The 22,019-nt window shown below is 35.0% G+C and overlaps 1 protein-coding gene and 1 long non-coding RNA gene across 2 annotated transcripts in view; one reads left to right on the top strand and one right to left on the bottom strand.

Moving 5' to 3' along the window:
- LOC138701807 (uncharacterized) overlaps window positions 1-11,837 on the top strand; it is a 292,542-nt gene extending 280,705 nt beyond the window's left edge. Inside the window, exon 3 of the long non-coding RNA XR_011332694.1 lies at window positions 11,715-11,837. This is a non-coding gene — a long non-coding RNA (uncharacterized lncRNA). The remainder of the gene's footprint in view (window positions 1-11,714) is intronic.
- Amnionless (amnion associated transmembrane protein) overlaps window positions 4,329-22,019 on the bottom strand; it is a 38,904-nt gene continuing 21,213 nt past the window's right edge. Inside the window, exons 4-8 of the mRNA XM_069829075.1 lie at window positions 14,555-14,828; window positions 11,745-11,981; window positions 11,042-11,204; window positions 9,985-10,165; window positions 4,329-4,732 (exon numbers count right to left, since the gene is read on the bottom strand). Of these exons, the coding sequence (XP_069685176.1) occupies window positions 4,565-4,732; window positions 9,985-10,165; window positions 11,042-11,204; window positions 11,745-11,981; window positions 14,555-14,828 (1,023 nt within the window). The 3' untranslated portion in view covers window positions 4,329-4,564. The remainder of the gene's footprint in view (window positions 4,733-9,984; window positions 10,166-11,041; window positions 11,205-11,744; window positions 11,982-14,554; window positions 14,829-22,019) is intronic.

The raw sequence follows: 22,019 nt of genomic DNA, 5'->3' as shown, positions 1-22,019 counted from the left end.
TACTTGAGCACTGCGTAATTTTGAATGAACAAGTGACGGTTGAAGGGAGGGATGGAGATCATGCCTTATCCTTCCATTCTGTTTGTGTGCTAAGGGGTTGACTAGTAAGTCAAAAAATGCCGACCACTGCACTAATTCATAGAGATGAGCTTTCTTAGCTGCAATTTCAGATGAGAACGAAAACCTGAGTTTCTACAACTTTAAAATAGCTTAACTTTATCATTATGTTTACAGTTCACAGAATAATTATTATGTATTTAAGTAAGTATAGGCCGTCCGTGGCTTCTGTTGACTAAACTTGCGCATGGCGTCACTCGAGAGAGGGCGGAGCCTGCTTCTTTCCCTTGCCCAAACAGTGGTCCGTCCCAGGGATCTGTAGAGTGACTTGGCGCATTTGGGGGCGGAGTCTATCTGTGCCGAAGTGTATTGCGGGCAGCATCAACTCCAGGCCGCTAAGGGGTAAGATTCTCGTGGTAGAGAGTTCAGATAGAAATGATTAGAGCTAGGATTTTGATGACCTATAAATCATGAAAATATGTCCTAAAAACAATGCATTTATGACCTAAAAATCTTTAAAAAAAGCCCTTAAAAATGCCCTAAAAATTTATCTTACATAATTGGCTTAGTAGGAAAAGAGGTTTTGCACTACTTAATATTTAGACTAGTAATTAAATTAAATTTTACATAATTTTTTCTAAGTAGCACACTTTAATTAATTATTTTACCTGATGTAGTTTCCATGTATGATCGTTCACCTCTGCGTCGGTATGTGGACGTGAGGTCAGCAGTCGGCTGGTCTGTCTTGGCCCTTCATGGACTGTAGCGCCATGGATTTACTTTACTTTTAGTTTCCATGTAGTCTACCACAAGGCCACTCATATTCGGAATTGAAGGGGTTGTTGGACTGATCCATTACATGGGGTGTACTACGTTAAAATGGCAATATTTGTGTAGAAAAAGTATTAAAGTATCATACAAAATAATGGATATTAATGGACAAGATATGTAAAGAAAATGTCAAAAGAAATAAACATTATTTTGCATTAATAATGGGGATTTATGGCCAAAATTAAAGGAAAATATTAAAAAATGACCGAATAACACAAAAGATGCTCTTATGAGTTGAAACAGGCAAAAATGCAAAAAATGCCCTAACAAATACGTCTTAAAACACTCAGTTTATCACATAACATATAAATACTAAAGCTGCTATGTTTCTGGCTTACTAGAAAAAAAAGATTCAATTTCACGAAAATCCTAGCCCTAGAAATGATCCTCTACCTGAAAGCGATTGTTAGTTTCGTTCAACCAATGCCTCCCTGCAGAGCGGTCATTGGTTATAGTCCTCCTACATACCACTTGCGCACAGGTCTTATTTCGTCTTTCTACTTCACAGTTTCCTGGGACGGACCGTAGCTAGCTAGCGAGCGGGCGAGAGTTCACATAGCGTTCCTCTTCCACTCCATTCCTTTCGCGCCCTGACTACTCATTGTACCAGCAAGCTATGACACAAGTTGCGCAGAAGTCTTGTTTTGTGACTGGCAGTCTACAGATTCCATGGACAATGTATATATTATGTATTCTCAGTTAGCTTCTCTGGTATAGTTAATTATCTCTCGTTGTTACTCATTTCACAGAAGTGTTCTGTGGAATTCTAACGGAATGGACATCAATACTACAGATAATAAAATAATGTAGAATTAATATGGATAGTCTCTTCATACATTTCTATGACCGGCTGTACCACAATGTACATTCCGGAAGAGTTAGTGCATTTTTAATTTTCGGCATTACTTTCTTATTAAGATATTTCATTCTACCAAGAAAGCAAACAGCTGGTAATCACACGGTAGTTGTAATTAACAGTTTCTTATGAATAACTATTGCTTCAGAAGCATGCGGAAGGAGAGAAGTTGGAAATCCCTGTTAGTGGAGTAGTTAAGACACTTGATATTCAATACACGGACGGAAGACATCTCTGCATCGGATGACGATGATGATGCGTAGCTGTCACAGCTGTTATTTATGAATTGACAACATTGGTGTACGCACACATGTCATAAATTGCATTTAAACTATCAATTAGAACGGTATCACAACATGCGGTGACGAGACATCACATGAAGTTAAGGTAGAAAACTGACAAAAAGGGAATAGCCTGGTCAGGAAAATAAACGCAAGATTAAGAAATAAACGACCACCATTAAAACAAAGTTGAAGAGATGTAAAAAAGAAAACGAGAAAGACAAGACTGTATGCGAAGGGAAAACAGAATGATACGAATGAAAAATATAAGGAAAGAGGAAAATCGGTAATAAAAGTAAGGATTTAAAAGATAAAAAGTTGAATAAAGAGGAGGATGAAATGGAGAAGCAGCAGAGACGAAGGAAGTTAAATGTTAGGTAACACGTGTCACTTGATGGAAGAAACACTGGAATCCATTACAAGACAGCAAAAAGTGAACAGGTCTGGAATGTGTAGACGGAGTAACGAATATGGAGGGAATGAATACGTCGAGAAGAGAGGCTGCGTGATGACATTGGTGATGATGCTGACGTAATTGTATCGGTTGCTCTTGTTACCATATTTGTGTAACTTAAGCGTCAATGACAGAATGAAATGAGTTAACGGACAATACTTACGTGAATGTATTTTGTTCTCTTCTACCTTTCCGTGCCGATTTTAATATTCAAAAGTTAACCTACACTCGAAGCTAGATAGTGAATCTCCCTTATATAACCATGAAATCAGCACGATACCGTGATTTGACATAAGGTACTTTTAGTTGGTTATTTAACGACGCTACTACTAGGGTAAACCCGGACAAAGTGGATAAGCTAAGAATAAACAATGCCACAGGCTATATTTTGGTGCTCCCGCAATAAAAACTTCATGACTTTGGTTGTGACACATGTTGTCCACATATCTACAAAACAGCAATTCGTTTCTCGTACCTACGGAGAGTGATATGATTTGAGAAAGAAAATATAGTTAATATCCCTATAACATTTTCACCTTTCTATTTAATTTCTATTCACTGATAATAAAATTAAATAACACGTAAACACGATGTTAATGAGTGTAATTGATGTATTGAATATTTCGTCAATCTCTGAAGATGCCGACATCACAGAGGTGGTTGATTCTGAGTGAGCATTAACTGTTTCTTCAGCCGCAGAATTTGTTAAATCTGAGCCAGCTGTCGTTTCACTGATTTCTGTCTCAAGTGGGCGATCTGTAAGTTCATCTGGAGCAAACTCTTCATCAACAAACACATTATGGTTGTATGGCCAGATAGCAGAACCACTGATTGGAAGATTTTATTTCTTCAAGTGCTTTCTTCATATCTTCTTCCGACCATTTGGCTTGCTCCGTCTTTATTTTAGTAGGTTATTTTACGACGCTTTATCAACATCTTTGGTTATTTAGCGTCTGAGTGAGATGAAGGTGATAATGCCGGTGAAATGAGTCCGGGGTCCAGCACCGAAAGTTACCCAGCATTTGCTCATATTGGGTTGAGAGAAAACCCCGGAAAAAACCTCAACCAGGTAACTTGTCCCGACCGGGAATCGAACCCGGGCCACCTGGTTTCGCGGCCAGACGCGCTGACCGTTACTCCACAGGTGTGGACTTGCTCCGTCTTCCTCTTGAAAAATTAAACTATCTAAAAACACATTACGACCTTTTTAAGTAAAAATTAAGATCAGTGTTGTTGATTTGTAATTTAATTAGTGTGACTTAATGCCTCCACTATGTAAAATGATCTAACACGCTTTATTACAATAGACAAATATAGGCCTATACAAAAATACAGCTGACACTTATATAGTGGATAAGTTATCCACTTTGCCCTATTCACTTTGCCCGAAGACGCCTCTTCGCTTTTCATTTAAGGTTATGCAAACATAAACGTCAATAATCTTCTTCGTAAGTACGGCATTTTAGAACTAATTCTATCGCCTATATATTACTATCACATAACAAAAAGTTTCTGCAGTACTGTATGTTGTATATATATTTCTCTTATCTTGAAATATTTTAAGAAAACAGTCAATTTTCTTCAAACACACGCTGACTTCGTCTCTTACTAGCTAGAATGACGACAAGTCAGTTCCAGCAGCAAAATCTGGTAGGGATTCTTCCCCAACATAGCAGAAAGCGCTACCTGTTGGCGTTTCTAAGAAATAGGCATTATTTTCTTTGCCCGGGTCTCCCCTACGTTATTTAGCGTCGATGGGATTTATGATAGCGAAATGAGGCCAAGGATTCGCCATAGATTACCTGACATTTGCCTTATGGTTTGGAGAAAATCTCGGAAAAAACCCCAATTAGGTAATGAATTAGTTTTATTATTACTTTATATTTTATACATAATTGGGTATTTTGTTCATAAATTCTAATCGTTATGTTAAAAAATGGTGTTATTTAGACTTGCAGCGATAAAGTAAAACAGTAACCGTATGAAACAAACTGTCTTCATATTGGCGCTTAATTATGAACAATTCATATGTCCACAGAATTGAAGCATCGGTGTAATTTTATAAGTAGCTCTCTCCGTAACAGATCATGCATCCGGGGCTTCCTCCTCCTGCGTCTCCTCGGAAGGTGCTGTATCCTCTTCGACGTCCTCTTTCTCCTTCTCCTCTCGACGCTTCAACTCGCTGTAGACAGGGTTTTCGCGGGTTGCCTGCTGTCCAGGCTGCGCTGGCGGTAGCGTTGTACTTTGTGCCACCTGCAACACAATGAACAACTTCGAATATTTGCCCTACGAAATCGGAATAATTGTCTTCAAGGAGAAAATAGTTCATTAAAAGTGAAGCCATATTTCATATCAACAATTTTTCTGATGTGTAATTCGGATATAGGATGAAACTTAAATTGCTTACAGTTGCATTATCAATTGAACGGCTAAAGCTTCGGATTTCCGCCCCGAAGATCTGAATTCAATTCCGAAGAGTCCAAGTTAAATTTGTGATAGATAAAAACTATATTTCCTTCTGTTTTCTGCACTGGTGATAAAGATGGGCTATGCAAGTGTTATGGAGAAGTGTTGCAATGATGGTGAAGAGTAAGTACAAGGAAATAATTGAGGAGTGTTTGTGAAAAATGATAAAAGTGCCAGGAAGTTTTATTTCGTTTTTTTAATAGAAAACGTGTTCTGTACTCTTGCTAATACTGTAGAAAAAGATGTAAGTGCCAGCACTCACATTTAATTTAAACACTTGCCCAAAGAGTGCGCTTGGTAGGCAGGGGCGTATTTTGCGGACTACCGGAGCTACCGGCGGTAGCCCAAGGAAATTACAAAAGAAAAAGTTTATAATATAACATAATGTAATAATTTTGTATAATTAGTTTTACCACAGTAATTAAAATTAAAGTAATTGTTAGATTTATATGCGCTCTCTGCTCTCGAAAAGAAACAAGTTGTCAAGGCGGCATCGCTGGAGAAACCGCTGCTACGAGGCGTAGCCTGTGACCGTTCCGCTCTTGCTGTCCTGTCGCACAACTGCCCGTCCCCCGCTCCCTTCTGTTTCTATCGTGCAGTGTAGGCCGGGTGAGTTGCCGCTCTCGTGATCGGTTTCTTCGAAGGTGCGAAGCAACAATACGCTTAGTACGCTAGCTCATGAATGTGAGTGTGTTCTTGCAGTTCAGTATTTTAAATTTGTGATTTGTTCGAGTGTCTAAGAGTTATATTAATTGTGAATTATTAAGTTTTTAATTTCCCAATTAAGTGATATTGTGAAAAATATGGCAGAACAAGTTTCTGGAGAGGTTTGTGTTGAAAATGACTGTGTAATAGAAGGTTTATTAAAAGTGCCTTTTCACCGTCGTACATACAACGAGAAAGATGAAATTGTGAAAATGGAAAGACCAACTCCTGAGTTAAATTTGTCCATGAACGTAAAAGAAAAACAGCGTGAGTACACACGCCATTTCACTTCAACATCATATGGTAAGTGGAATTGGTTGTGTGGTAGTTCTAAACTGTCTAAACTATTTTGCTGGCCATGTTTGTTATTTAGCCGCGAAACTAATGTTTGGTCAAAAGAGGGGTTTTCTAATATGAACTGCCTTCGAACGGCAGTCCTGAAACACGACAAATCTAAAGCTTCTATTTGTAGTAGCATGAACTTTGCAAACTTTGGGAAGACAAGAATTGATTTACAGCTAGATAAGCAAAAAGCTCTACACATCAACCAACACAATGCTCTTGTGAAAAAAAAAAATCGGGAGATTTTACTGCGTCTTATTAACGCAGTCTGCTTTCTAGGAAAACAAGAATTGGCTTTTCGGGATCATAATGAGAGTGTGGAATCAGACAACAGAGGAAATTATATTGAATATTTAAGTTCCTTAAGTGAATTTGACCATTTACTGGCCAATCATCTTGAAAGTTCAACAGTATTTCGTGGTACTTCTCCCGCAATTCAGAATGACTTAATATTTGCTATAAGTGGGGTTATGATAAAGAACATAAAATCTGAAATAGAAGAAGCACCTTTTGTGGCTATTGTTGTTGATGACAAGTGATCAGAGTCAATTGTCCACTGTTTTAAGATACGTCGACAGTACTGCCAATGTTCAAGAACGGTTTATAGGATTCACAAATGTCAGTTCGGACAAAACTGCTGCTGCTGCTGCTTTGTTTCAGCATGTGGAAGGTGTTATAGCAGAATACAATGTTGGCAATAAGTTAATTGCACAGACATACGATGGTGCTTCAGTTATGGCGGGAAATATTAATGGCTTAAAAACAAAAGTTCAAGAAAAGTATCCTCAAGCAGTATTTGTCCATTGTTACAGCCATGTTCTCAATTTAGTTTCGCAACAAACTACTTCATCCATTCCAGAATGGCACATTTTTTTCAAAACACTGTCGGGTTTAGCTGCATTTTTCTCATCATCTCCTAAAAGATCAGAAAACTCAAGGAATTTATGAAAAAGAAACTCCCAAAAGTAGCACCAACTACATGGAATTTTACATCTCGGCTTGTAAATACAGTAAAGGAATACAGAGAACAACTGACTGCTTTCTTTGGAAATATAATTTGTAATGACCCTGAAGAAAATTGGGATGATGATGTAATTGTGCAGGCTGAAGGATATTTGTATTTTTTCACACAGTTTCAGAATATATTTCTTCTTGAAGTCTATGCTAGAGTGTTCGCACATACAGATATGCTCTACAATATTCTTCAGACAAAAAGTCTAGACATAGCATACTGCTTGCAAGAGGTATGAAAGTTAAAAAATACTATATCCGAGTTCAGACGTAGTGGGTTTCCGTCCATATGGAGTAATATGGAAAATGAAAATTCTTCAGCCAATACAATGGAACCACCATTAAAGCGAAGAAAAGGAGTTGATGAATTGAAATACAGGCAGCTGTACTACAGCATACTAGATCTATGCACATGGAAATTACTAACAGATTTTCTGATTATGGAAAGCTTCAGTTCACACATCTTCTAGATTCTAAAAAATTTTTTGCTTATAGAGAAAACTTCCCGAATGAGGCACTAAACAAATTATTTCAGTCCTATAACAGTCACTTTGATCAAGTACGTTTGAAAAATAAATTAAGTGTAATATATTCAGCAGAAGTCTTTGATTTTTCGAACAAACCTATCCATGAAATATTATCTGCCATATATGAAAACCAGCTGAACCAAGTTATTCCTGAAGTCCTTAAATTGGCAACATTAATTGTGACAATACCAGCTACGTCAGCATCGGTAGAAAGAATATTTTCTGCGTTGAAGAGAATAAAATCCTACTGTAGATCAACTCATACACAAGAACGTTTATCCGGCTTGGCACTGATGTCCATTGAAAAGTCATTTCTACGGAAACTTCGCAAGCGGCCCAACTATAATTTCAATGACGAAGTCATCAAAGTATTTTCGTCCCAATCAAGACGTCTGGAATTCACATATAAATAGGTAAGGAATTTTATTATAGGGATTTTAAAATATATTTTGTGTAATAATAGGGTCAGTGGTAGCCCAGACCCTTAAACCAGTATACGCCACTGTTGGTAGGCTATATATATTCGTAACATTCGTTTTTATTTTTTTTAATTTATTTACTGAAATTTTATCACTGGGCACTTACACCATATTCCATAAACACTCCTCAATTAGAGAAAACCTCCCTCAACATTGCATTAATTTATCATAACTATTGGAAAATGGAGAATGTGAGAGAAGCCTGCAACAACTAATAAAACTGAAAATATTTCTGTTATAGAGAAGAAGAATAAAAGTATATCTTAATAAGTCTCTTAATTATCCCTCAGGACTATTGTATTTTGAATTTAAAGTATTTGATATCCATCAAATTTATAACAATGTCTTGTTGAATTTCGTTCATAAAAACCGAAATATATTTAATTTATATTCATATAAATATTTATTTATTTATTTATTTATTTATTTATTTATTTATTTATTTATTTATTTATTTATTTATTTATTTATTTATTTATTTATTTATTTATTTATTTATTTATTATTTTGCTAATAATTGTAACATAAAATATAATATATACAGAAAAAAAACTTTAGCTCGCCCCTGAAAGAGTAGAACTCGTGCTCAGGGGCGGATTCCTGAATTGAAATTAATAATTATACAATACAATTTGTCTTATGTCTACTGTGCAATTATAGTATATAAATTTAAATTTACAATTTTTCAATGTTTATAAAATCAATACATAACTTTTTAAATTTAATACTAGAACTATTAGAATTGACAAGATTAAGATATTTCAATATAAATTTGTTATATATTCTTGGGCCTAAATTACTACTATGATTAAATACTGTAACAGTGTTGCATTTTGGTTCAAACAATCTTAAAGAATTCATACCTTTTGTTTCATAACTATGAGAATACAATTCAAAATTATTTCGATTTGTATGTATGAATTTTATTAATACAATATAATAAATTTGTCTTACGTTAAGTACATTAAAGTCTAGAAACAAATTTTGAGATGGAAAATCAATAGGTTTATTAAGACATATTTTAATTATTTTCTTCTGTAATAAATAAAGTGGATTAAAATTGGATTAAATGAGCTACCCCCATCCTATAATTCCATACATAATTACCGATTGAAATAAAGTTAAATATATTGTACGTAATAAACTTATTGACAAGTAATTCCTCAATAAAACAAAATAATATACTATTTTACGTAATTTATTACAAAGGTAATTAAAGTGTTGGTTCCATTTTAAATGATTATTATTGAAAACTATGCCTAAATACTTAACTTCAGAGGACTCTTTAATAATCGGACATTTACACTGTATAAGACAACAATCAGAATTATGTAATTTAAAACTAAAATTATTTGAAGATTAATTTTTGGTCTTACAGAATTTATCTGCTACGGTGTAACCATTAATAACCAATAAAACTAAAATATTAGTACAAGATATTCCTGCCAGAATCTAAATGAAGAAGCCGGGCTTCCCATGTAATATTTGAAGGTCTTCCTAAATATTTCCTCGTTGTACCATGATTTAACTTCATTTTTCAACATATATGCCTAACTTGGAGTCAGGCCACAAAGGGAAACACTGAAGGAGGAAGATTCGATCCGGTGCAGTGGATTGAGTTCGGCGTAGCTCAGTGGTCAGAGCGCTTGGTACGTAGAACCAAGGACCCGGGTTCGATCCCCGGCGCCGGAGCGAATTTTTCCCCTCAAATATTAATTCATTTTTCTGGCCTGTTTTACAGAAAATTTCTATTTCAATATCCCATTTATACCGCAGTACTTCTACGCACTCCACGATTTATATTTTATAGGAAACTTACACTAATTATTACTGCAGATTTTGGGAACGACACACACATACACACATTTCTGAATACTCATAAATACAGTACAAAGTAACCAGTTACTTGTAGCTAGCCTCAACGGTAATGGGTATTATGTCTTCCAACATCTGGATTGAGACGTGATTTGCGTACCTTTGTATTCCCATACATGGGATTATCGAAAGCGGCGACTTCAGTCCTGCTGGATCCCGGCTTATCTTGCTGCTTAACACTTCCTGACGAAACCTCCACGTGAGTCTCCACTACCTCCTCACTCTCGCTGGGTGAATTCTCAAACCGCGCGAAAACGAAGGATTGGCCTTGAAGTATCCAGCTGATAATGTGAAAATGGATGAAGTAAAATTTTATTAAGGCTTTCAAATAACTTCACTTTTATATTGTCTGTCTTTACGCCAAAAATTCTATAGGCTAAATAAAATAAACGAGGTAAATATTTGACAATTTTTATGTTAACACAATACCCTTTGTTTAACCGCTTCTCTCATATAAGATCAGATTTAACTTCCTATTTTTAATTGGATTTATTTATAGCCGCCTGACTTCATGGCCATAAAGCGACTATTAATAAAATTAAATGCAATGAATCTATTGTACACTACATGAAAAATGTGAACATTTCAATACAGATTAAAATAGCATGCAAGACTATGGCTATGAAACACTTTACTAATTTCACACAGGAACTAACGTCTGTCATAGTACTTGGCAATTCTGGGGAGCTGTTCATCTTTTTCCTCTAGATATCGTGAAGAGTGCGCTCGGTGATGAAATGAACTAATAATCCTTGAGAAATGTACTAAGAAAGGTGGATGATATGCCAGAGAATGTTATAGCATAATCTGTGTATATACAGTCACGAAGCTTGAGTTGTGAGGGTGGTAGGAACAATAGACTGTGCCGGTACTATTTCGCATTGTCTGTAATGAGGTGATATTAGCGATCCTAGTGGTTAGTACCTATCTACGGATGCATATTTACTACGTATTGAGCTTCGTGACTGTACATACTAGACTGTGGTTATAGCACAGCTATTCTGTGTATTTCATTGATATTTCCGAACAAGATATTTTGCGGTATCAGAATGATTATTCTGTATTGCAAATAATAAGAAAGAGAAAGTGTAGAAACAGACATTTTCAAATGGTTAATTATATCACTAACTGTTGTCACATGAAGATCGTGTTCCTACCCTTTCTGCTGATAGACCACGAAAACGAGATAGATGAGGCCCATGACAATGAGCGCACCAATGAATGTCCCGAAAATAGTCCCCAGGACACTGCCCCATGTGGACAATGCCACGGCTTCCCCAGCGACATACAGCGTAACGTCACCTATACCGAACTTCTCATCTGCAAATAAAAAACAGGCTACAGTTTCAAGAGACTTCATGCTATGTCCATGTTTCACTTGTCTTCTTTTTAGTGCACTCATTCATTCATTTGATTATTTGCTTATTTAATATTTTTTATATACTTTGTTTCTTTATTTCATTTATTATTTATTTATTTATTTACTTATTTAATTAATTTAATTTAATTTAATTTATTTATTTTATTTTATTTATTTATTTTATTTTATTTTATTTATTTTATTTTGTTAATTTAATTTAATTTATTTATTTTATTTTATTTATTTATTTATTTATTTTATTTCTTTATTTTATTTATTTTATTTATTTATTTTATGTATTTTATTTATTTATTTTATTTATTTATTTATTTATTTTATTTATTTTATTTTATTTTATTTATTTATTTTATGTATTTTATTTATTTATTTATTTATTTCATTTAATTTATTAATTTATTTTATTTAATTTATTTATTCATTTTATTTAATTTATTTATTACGTTTTGCAGATTCCATCGCATCAGAATTTCATGGCTTACTGTTTCTGACTTTGTCAGCGAAGACGTTGGCGAGGTCGACGGAATCCCCCTGGTAGTCGCCTACTTCACCCAGGACGACCTGCAGTCGACGTCTCGGGACGTCCTCCACCAAGGCAGGCTTGCCCATGTGCCCCATCACTTTGGAGTACTTGTCGTAGGACAATAGAGAGTCCAGTAATGACTGCAGACCTGCCAGGTTCACATCCGACTTGGAATACTCCAGCAGTAAGTAGGCACCTGTAAATTTTTACATCATTTCTCACCAATAATTTCTTCCTTGTATATTTGTTTGTTTGTTTAGTCAACTGCCCGAAGACAGGTTTGAACCTCATAAGTGACATCAGCATAGCATCACTCATGAGGCAGCTAAGTCAGGAGATACTGGGGTAGGGTAGCCAGTTCCTTTCCCCCCTTGTACATTATCAACTTTATTTAAATCCAGTGACTGGCATACTAGTGAAAATATAATTCCAAAATTACTACTTAATCCTTTCACTTATTAGGCCTAATTGATACCCTTCATATTAGAGCAGTGTCTCAAATATTTACTGCAGGCTTACAAACAATTAAAATAAGAACCATTCCATTAGCATTGATAAACAAATAGCCCTTTGGAGGAAGATAATGGTGACCAATAACCATCAGTATGTTTTGAACAGTAGGTTACTCGAGTGGGATTTAATTGACTATTTCACGATTAGAAGAAAGTTATAAAGATTAGAAGAAATAAAGTATTTTAATATAATAAAATATTAATTGACTTATTAAAATTCTAGTTCACTAATGTTAGCTTCACCAAAACGTTTGAACGGAGCCGCCGTTTTCTGTTGACTGTCTATGATATGGGAGTCCAAACGCCTATAGAACCAGGAGACATTGCACGTCAAGCATGCTCTGCTAAGGTCAATAACTTTTCATATAAAATAGGAAAAACGATCTTAAAGAATATGCGCTGCGGGTTGCTTACACCAGGGGTTATCTCGTACGAGTTACAGTTGGAATCTGTGGTCTATGAGGTAACAAATGGAGATCGCAACGCATGTTTTACAGTACCGTAAAGAATTTGCAGTTTGACATGTTGACAAACAAAGAAACAAAATGGTTAGGAGATGATAAAACAGAAGAAAGTATATAAAGATTAGAAGAAATAAAGTACTCTAATACAATAAATAGATATTAATTGACTTATTAAAATTCTATTTCACTAATGTTAGCTTCACCAAAACGTTTGAACGGAACCGCCATTTTCTGTTGACTGCCTAAGAGGTAACAAATAACGATCGCAAAGCAAATTTTTATAGTACCGTAAAGAATTTGCAGTTTTAATTGTTGGCAAACAAAAAAAAACAAATGGTAGGGAGGTGATAAAGAGAGAAGAAAGTATATAAAAATTAGAATAAATAAAGTACTCTAATACAATAAAATAAATATCAATTGAGTTATTACAAATTCTATTTCACTAATGTTAACCTGCACCAAAAAGTTTTAACGGAGCCGCCATTTTCAGTCGACTATCTATGCGGTGAAACAAATGAGATCGCAAGGCATGTTTTACAGTGGCGTTAAGAATTTGCAGTTTGAAATTATGGCAAAGTAACAAATGCTAGGGAAGTGATAAAAACAAACAAATGCTGGGAAAGTAATAAAAATAAACAAATTCTAGGGAAATGATAAAATTGCGCGATAAGCATTCATGATTGGTTGAAAGACGTCCTTTCGTACCGTTTTATTGGTCAAAAGTAGTGTGACGTATTAAAAGTGTAATAGTCAGCATAAACTTAGGTTGTCATTATTTAGCCTATTAATAAATTTAACAATAGTAATAATTGATATAGCCTAATATGTTTTCCTGGCTTTTAGTTATCAGTTCATACAATTCCTGAACATAAAGCTTGTTTACTCATGTTGAAAAAACACTTTTAGAAGCATGCTGAAGTAGAAATATAATTGTGAGTTAGCATTATCTTGCAACATGAGGCTTACGACAACCTTAAATTCGACAGTCTCTTAGTTTAGATATGGAGTATTTCAGAAATCCGTGAATATTTTGTAGAAGCAAGGAGTCTTGATTAAACAGCCATACCATATATAATTTAAATATAAAAAATGTTGAAAAGACAGTAGAACCTCGCCAATCCGAAGCCCAGTACTCCAAAATTTTGGTTAATCCGAACAAAAAGAAAGAAGGGCTTATTAGAAATTTTAATGAAGCTTGCCAAGTTATGATCATTATTTTAAAAGTTAAGAAAACTACTTATTAAAAGAACTAAGTTTTAAGATTCCCACGACGTTTCAATCAAAATGTTTACAAATATATTACAAATACTTAGCGCGGCACACTATCGGATGCAACAAAGAATCTCAATTATTCTCTTACCTTTCGTAATAAAATAATGACGAAACTATGAAGTAGTTCTATAACAGATATATTGTTATACACAACGTAGGCTATATAGTGATTATTAATCAGGAATTTATATACGACTTATAAACAAGCTATTCATTGTATAAGGCAGTTAAACGTCTGTAATCTATAAGAGATTTTATTAGTAAGACCGTTAGTCTGTTTTTCCTGTTTCTGTAAATGCATTGTAAACTGAAGTAGTCTCTAATACAGTACTTCCTCAAGAAGCCAAATGGCTGTTTTCTTACTCCACTCAATCAATGGCTGTTAATCTCTCACACTGCTGCCGTCACAATACTGAGAAATTTTCCTCCCTCACTTTTATAAATGTCAATATTGCAGTGATTTTATTACTATTGCAAGAGCGATGTGTCATAGTTGGCGAACAATTAATTGCATTACATACCGCAGATGGAACAGCAATGCCCCAGCGGCTGCACGGGGGAAACACAGGGCATGGAGGAGGAATCGTAGCATTCTCCGTGGCGGTGCTTGGTGTGTGAGCAAACTGCGTCTTGCAGCTCCGAGTGCCCAGCACACGAGCAGCCAATCTTATCGTGGCAATCCGCATCCCCTGTCAGCACCACGGTGTCTATCCGTTCGGCATCTCCACCTGACACGAACTGGCGCTCTCCGGGCTCCGAAAGCAGAGCCTCTTGCCACTGTCCTGGACTTAATTCCTGTCAACAACAATACCTGCTTTATCTTTCATCTAAAATTACAGTTAATACAACTGAATAAATATAAATTGTGTGTAGGGATTTGTGCGGCTGAATGTCGATTCGGCAAGGCGTTCCAAACTGTCAATTAGCATTATCCACAATGAGGTTCCTGTAGTCCATGACCAGTTATATTCTTTTGTTCCATGATCGTCATAGTCTACAGAGTGGATGGAAAGTCCATATACCCCTTTCATCAATCTAAATCTACGCTAGATGGAAAATGTAATTTTGAAGAATTCATTTATAACGATAAACGATTGCATTCATTAGCTGAATAAACTTGTATCCTTGATTACTCAAATGGTTCTGCTAGTAAATACAGGACTAACGAAATATGCCCCTGAAATTATTTTCCTTTCTCCTGAAACGTGTGTTATAGATTTGTCGGTTACACTCTTATTCCGGGGTGGTATTCAATTGAAGAGTCCACTGCAAGAATGATGGATGTCATTTGGAATACATTTTGCAGGAGAAGCAATTGAAAGTTTGAAATGCTTAGCGCTCAAAGCTTAACTGTGATTTTCCGATCATTACTGGACAATGACTATCAGTGTTAATGCCATATAACTCTCTATGTACATTCTATATATCTTAAGCTATGCATTGACTGTCTTGGTTTATTTTCGACAAGAAAGTGACATCCATCATTCTTGCAGGGGACTCTTCAATTGTATACCATACAGTCCGGATGAACACGACTCTGAATGATCTGTGTTTAGCTATCGGACGCAAGGCCAACTTACTTCTGTCTTTCTTTGTTTCTGCATACTAAACTTTAATAATGTCAACATGGAACAAACATGGATTTTAACCCATAACTTTGTTAGCGGGGCTGGTTGTTCAATTGCTAACGCGGAAAATGTATAATTGCGAAGGTCAGCTCTTATTCTCGGAATCGCAGTTAAGTGTGTCGGTGTCGGTGCTGGAGCAGCTTCTGCGCTTGTTTACGTGAATCTTGAGGTCACACTCCTCCCTCCTAGCAGTGCACGTGAACAATTAATGATATAGCCTAGTCTACCAATTTGTTTTGGATTTTGCCTAGCGTAACGTCTTCCTTAATCCTATTGCGTAGTTCTGCTGAAAAAAATTGTCTTGCATTTTATTTGTTCCTTTCCACGCGAATTCCAAGAAAAACGGGTATGCATAAGTTCGTAGCATTTTTGTTTTCCATGGAAATAGGCCCTTTGTAAAAATGTTGTTTAAGATTTGTCCTCATTTATTATTGTAATACCATAGTATTGTAATACTGAATAGTTACCTATGATTTGTCCTCATTTGTTATTTTAATGCCATAGTATTGTTTGGCGGGCAAAGGCTAATTGGGATTTCCCGGTCTCTGAACGGGTCAAAAACCCAGACATAACTGATATTTAACCCTTGTGGTGAATTTCGGTGAAGTCCGAAGGGCCCTAATTAGTCTCCTCACTTCCACGCTAGGGCCCCCTGGGGTCTTTTTAAGATGGTAAAGAGAGAGTGATGTGCGGAAAGCAACGGAAAGCTACCGCATTTATCATTCCCAAGAAAAACTGCAAACATTCATGACGACGAAGTGAAAAGAAGTGAATAGAAGCATTTGAAATGTGGATATGGAGAAGAATGGAACGTATAAAGTGGACAGACAGAATAAGAAATGAAGCTATGTTGGAAAAAGTGGATGAAAAAAGAATGATGCTGAAAATGATCAGGAAGACGAAAAGGAATTGGTTGGGTCATTGGCTGAGAAGAAACTGCCTACTGAAGGATGCACTGGAAGGAATAATGAAGTGGAAAACAGTTCGGGATGATAGATGATATCAGATGACAGACGACATTGATATATGGATCATATGAGGAAACAAAGAGGAAGGCAGAAAATAGGAAAGATTGGAGAAAGCTGGGTTTGCAATGAAAGACCTACCATTGGGCAGAACACTGAATGAATGAATGAATGAATGAATGAATGAATGAATGAATGAATGAATGAATGAATGAGTATTGTATTACTGAATAATTGTTTATGATTTGTCCTCATTTGTCATTTTAATGCCATTGTATTTTATTACTGAACAGTTGTTTATGATTTGTCCTCATTTGTCATTTTAATGCCATAGTATTGATAGTTGTTTATGATTTGTCCTTATTTGTTATTTTAATGCCATAGTATTGTATTACTGAATAGTTTAATGATTTGTCCTTATTTTAATGCAGATAGTACAATATAAAATTTGTTTTATTCAGTCTTATGACAAATCAATTTGGGATATTAATGGGAATGATAAGTGCGGTAGCTTGATTTGTCATAAGACTGAATAAAACAAATATTATATTATATTATCTGTATTAACATTGACAATCTGAATATTTACAACATGCTTTCTAAGTTTCTCATTTTGATGCCATAGTACTTCATTACTGAATAGGTCTATGTTTTAAATTTTTCATTTGTTAAGAAAGATTTTGTTAATTATGGGCTAAAAATGGAATGTCAAGCAGGAAAAAAAATATTTCTGATATATTCTTTTGCTTAAGTGTAGTCAAGGAGTAAAGACAAATTTGTTAAGAAGTAATTTTATAGAAAAACGATAATACACTTTTGTTCGTAAAAGAATGGGATTTATTTTCACAGATAGTTCTGTTCAAAAACTTTATTTCACTCTTGTTGTTATAACAATTTAAATAAATAAACACCAATTCAAGCTATTTTTTCGGCAAATTTATGTCAGAAAATATGGTTTCGTCTCTACAAACGCGAGATTTGTTTCGTTGAACAGTGTTATTATGAATGTTATAGAAATTTTTCCAACACACTCAGAAGATTTAGAACTCTAAATGCATTGATGTATGGACCCTGCACTTTGTTATCATTGTGAAAGCTTGGAAAAAAATTTGCAGGGACGCGTTTCGTGGCAGATAAAAAGCGTCATGATATGGCGTCTTTGATGGCATTAGTTCACTACTTGCTTGAAAAATACTAAAAAAGCACAAAAATCCTTAGTTAAGAGAGCTGGCCTCCAGAATCGAATCTCAGATCTCCTAATTTGGGATATTCAGTGACAACACTTAATCTCTTCGGTATTCACAACTACTAAGATTTATTTCAAATCATCCGTCCTCAAGTGAGGTTGACCACTGGGATCCGGAATTAACAAACATGAAAGATAAAGGGAAATGAAACGAGCAAAATAATGATTCGATTGGTACATTAAAACAAAAATTTACGTGTTAACATATAGATGATAGTGTATAATTTGAAGAGAGGCCTTCAGAATTTCTATTACAATCTTCTGAACCTCATAAAAGTGAATTTGAAAGGATTTAAGTATATCACAATATGTAAATTTTGGTAAACAACCCCTCGCTCCAAATAGTAAGCCCGTAACATCCCAGTTGTAAAACGAAATGCCATATTTTTCACTGAGATGTGGAAGACAAGGTACATATTTAGCTCGCTTGTCATCATTAATCTGCAGTGCTTGATTTGTGTCTCGTTCACAGCAAATCGTAGGGTCTAAGACCATCGCTTTCTGGGTTCTTCTATTGATGGCAATTATATCGACTCTTCTATGAGAATCATCTTCAGACACACAATGAATCTCTTCATGTACTTCCCATGCTCTGTTTCTTAGCAGGTTGGCAATTGCTGTACGGGCACGATGGTGTCTGTTGTTACGCAATAGCTCTCCCTTCTTACAGAACCCCAGTACGTGGCCAAGTGTTTGTCTCGCTGCAGCCGGGATGGCGACAACGGGTAGTACTGAAGGTTCTGCCAGGGACAGATCTCACTGCAGTGACGTTGCAAGACATCTTGATGGCATTGATGTATTCCGAGGACGAAAGACGCTTTTTAGAGGAGATACAGGAGTTGGCTTTGGGGCATTCTTCAAATGTACAAACACCTTTGCCTTTAAAATAGTTCTTAAATTATGAAAGGAAGTAGTTTATTTTATATTTTTTAAAATTATTTAATACTAATTTTATTTATACTTGTATATGAATAGCCTACACACACAGTCAAGGTCCGAATTCACAGATTGTGATGGAATTATATTATGATTGTGTTTATATTTCCCTTTATATTTGTTCAGCTGAATTATCTAATCATATAAAAGGCGCCTGCTTGCGTCAGAAGATATAATTATAAATTATTAAGAACACATAGTCTATTTATTCATTCTTGCTGCAAAATATAGAACAAAATTTCCTATAATTTAATGAGTGATTAAACTTAAATAAGTCTAAAACATAGACCCAATGTATACAGCAATGTGAAGTTCGATATTATTTACATAACAGATTACGCTAGTGTGCTCATTCATATAGCGAAAGAATATTTTAATTTCTAACATCTTGGATGAGATTTATTTAACAAATTTGAGCTACTGGAACTCGAAGAAGTTGACTTTTTAATCATTTTCTGTTGTGAGATACGGTAATATTGACTTGCTAATTTCTCCTACGCCAAATGATTATGTTCGAGATATCTGACTGAAATTATCTATCTATCTATCTATCTATCTATCTATCTATCTATCTATCTATCTATCTATCTATCTATCTATCTATCTATCTATCTATCTATCTATCTATCTATCTATCTATCTATCTATCTATCTATCTATCTATCTATCTATCTATCTATCTATCTATCTATCTATCTATCTATCTATCTATCTATCTATCTATCTATCTATCTATCTATCTATCTATCTATCTATCTATCTATCTATCTATCTATCTATCTATCTATCTATCTATCTATCTATCTATCTATCTATCTATCTATCTATCTATCTATCTATCTATCTATCTATCTATCTATCTATCTATCTATCTATCTATCTATCTATCTATCTATCTATCTATCTATCTATCTATCTATCTATCTATCTATCTATCTATCTATCTATCTATCTATCTATCTATCTATCTATCTATCTATCTATCTATCTATCTATCTATCTATCTATCTATCTATCTATCTATCTATCTATCTATCTATCTATCTATCTATCTATCTATCTATCTATCTATCTATCTATCTATCTATCTATCTATCTATCTATCTATCTATCTATCTATCTATCTATCTATCTATCTATCTATCTATCTATCTATCTATCTATTTACTCTGGTGGAGTTAAGGCCATCAGGCCTTCTCTTCCACACTACCAGAAATACAATACAACTGCAAGAAAAATTATACATCAATGCAATTAATCTATAGAAATAACCAGTGAGAGAATGAATATAACATAAAAAACAAATGAACATACAAATAGAAATATAATATAATAAATATAGCAATATATCCTATTAAAGACAACTTAGACACAGTGGAAGGCCGTATAATGGCATATATTTCTATCTTCCGAAAATCAGCATAAAATATCTACTCCAATAAAATAACCCTGCTCTACGTGTTGTAGACAGTGTTTAATATTATGAAGTAGATTTTTTTTTTCTTTTTCCCAAAGTGTAATAGTTCCTTACGTCAAATAAGCGAACACGGCTATCATACATAAAACATGAAGAAGTGTAAAACGTTCAGTTTATTGCCTCTCTTGATTCAAAACAGGTATATCATCTATAGGCTATTACATTAATTTATTCATAGCCGAATAATCTAATGTCTTATAAATAGCACAAAAGCTCTAAACAGCTGTCGCTCTGAAAATGAATATTAATTTTTAGTGTAAAGCCTGTTGTCATGCACATGTCGTGCCTATCGAATCTCGTTGCAAACAAATCCTGAACGAGACTTATAAAGTTCACTGAGAGGGGAGGGACAGTGGCGGCCCGTGAGTTCATGTGCGTAGAGGGAATTAAATAGAGATCGATTAAAATCTGTAAACAATCTTTGTCATCTCTATTAAACTCGCTGTGTCCAGTTTAGTTCACAGACTTTTGTTATGAATGGGACATACTAGGTTATAATCCAATGCATTTGCCTACAATACAGATATTATTATTATTATTAGTATTATTATTATTATTATTATTATTATTATTATTATTATTATTATTATTATTATTCAATACCTTATAATGATAAAATACGTGAATTTATTGTCGCATGTGTCATGTTTCTAAGTATACATCAGTTTTAGTTCGACGAAATCAGAGTAAGGCCCGTAACACACTTGAAGAGTTTTCGCTAGCGAGAAATGTGTTGGGAGAAACAGGCGAAGAGCCTCCTCCACACACTTGGCGAGTTCTCGCTATCATAGATCACACCTCGCTATGATCATCTATGCACTGCCTTCATGCAGAAAGCATTTTTCTGATTATAGTAATCACTCGTTGGGGGAAATATTATAGGTTATGTATGTACGTATATTGTCGTACTTAAATATATAACCTGTAAGTATATTGTCGTACTTTACAAATTACGTACGAACGCTATGTTGAATCTGAGTATTCAGATGATGAGTAAATGGAGTTACATGAACATATTTTGTTAATGAAAAGAAAAAGTAGGCCTAAAATTAAAGCCAGAAATGTCTGAAAATCACATTGTATCTTACGAAAATAAGCGCAAGTTTTGGACACTGGTTTCGATTTGAATGATGATACGTTTAGGAATTATTTCAGGTTGAATGGAGCACAGTTTTTGCCATTCATGATATTAAAGAGGATTTTTTGCTATGTTCCGATTAAAATTATGTAAATTGTTAAGAGTCCCGCGCCGTGGCGTCGCGGTCTAAGGCATCCTGCCTAGGACTCGCGTTACGGAATGCGCGCTGGTTCGAGTCCTCATGGGGGAAGAAATTTTCTCATGAAATTTCGGCCAGTGTATGGGACCGGTGCCCACCAAGCATCGTGATGCACTTGGGGAGCTGCGATAGGTAGCGAAATGCGGTTGTGAATGCCAACTATAACGGCTGGGGGGATCATCGTACTAACCACACGATACCTCCATTCTGGTTGGATGATCGTCCACCTCTGCTTCGGCATGTGGGCGTGAGGCCAGCAGCCGGCTGGTCGGTCTAGGCCCTTCACGGGCTGTAGCGCCACGGATTATTATTATTATTATTATTAAACTGTTAAGACATATAGATACACTATTTCAAATGTTTAATTAATACTATTAAATCTCATCAAAATAAAATATAGCCCTATTTATTTTCAGATAATCTGATATTTGTCTCCAGATTTCTTCTTTAAGTTTCG

The sequence above is a fragment of the Periplaneta americana genome, chromosome 6 (genome assembly GCF_040183065.1).
Source record: "Periplaneta americana isolate PAMFEO1 chromosome 6, P.americana_PAMFEO1_priV1, whole genome shotgun sequence".
In the NCBI taxonomy this organism is placed as follows: domain Eukaryota; kingdom Metazoa; phylum Arthropoda; class Insecta; order Blattodea; family Blattidae; genus Periplaneta; species Periplaneta americana.
The sequence above is the reverse complement of the archived record's forward strand: the minus strand, read 5'-3'. Positions and strand labels throughout refer to the sequence as shown.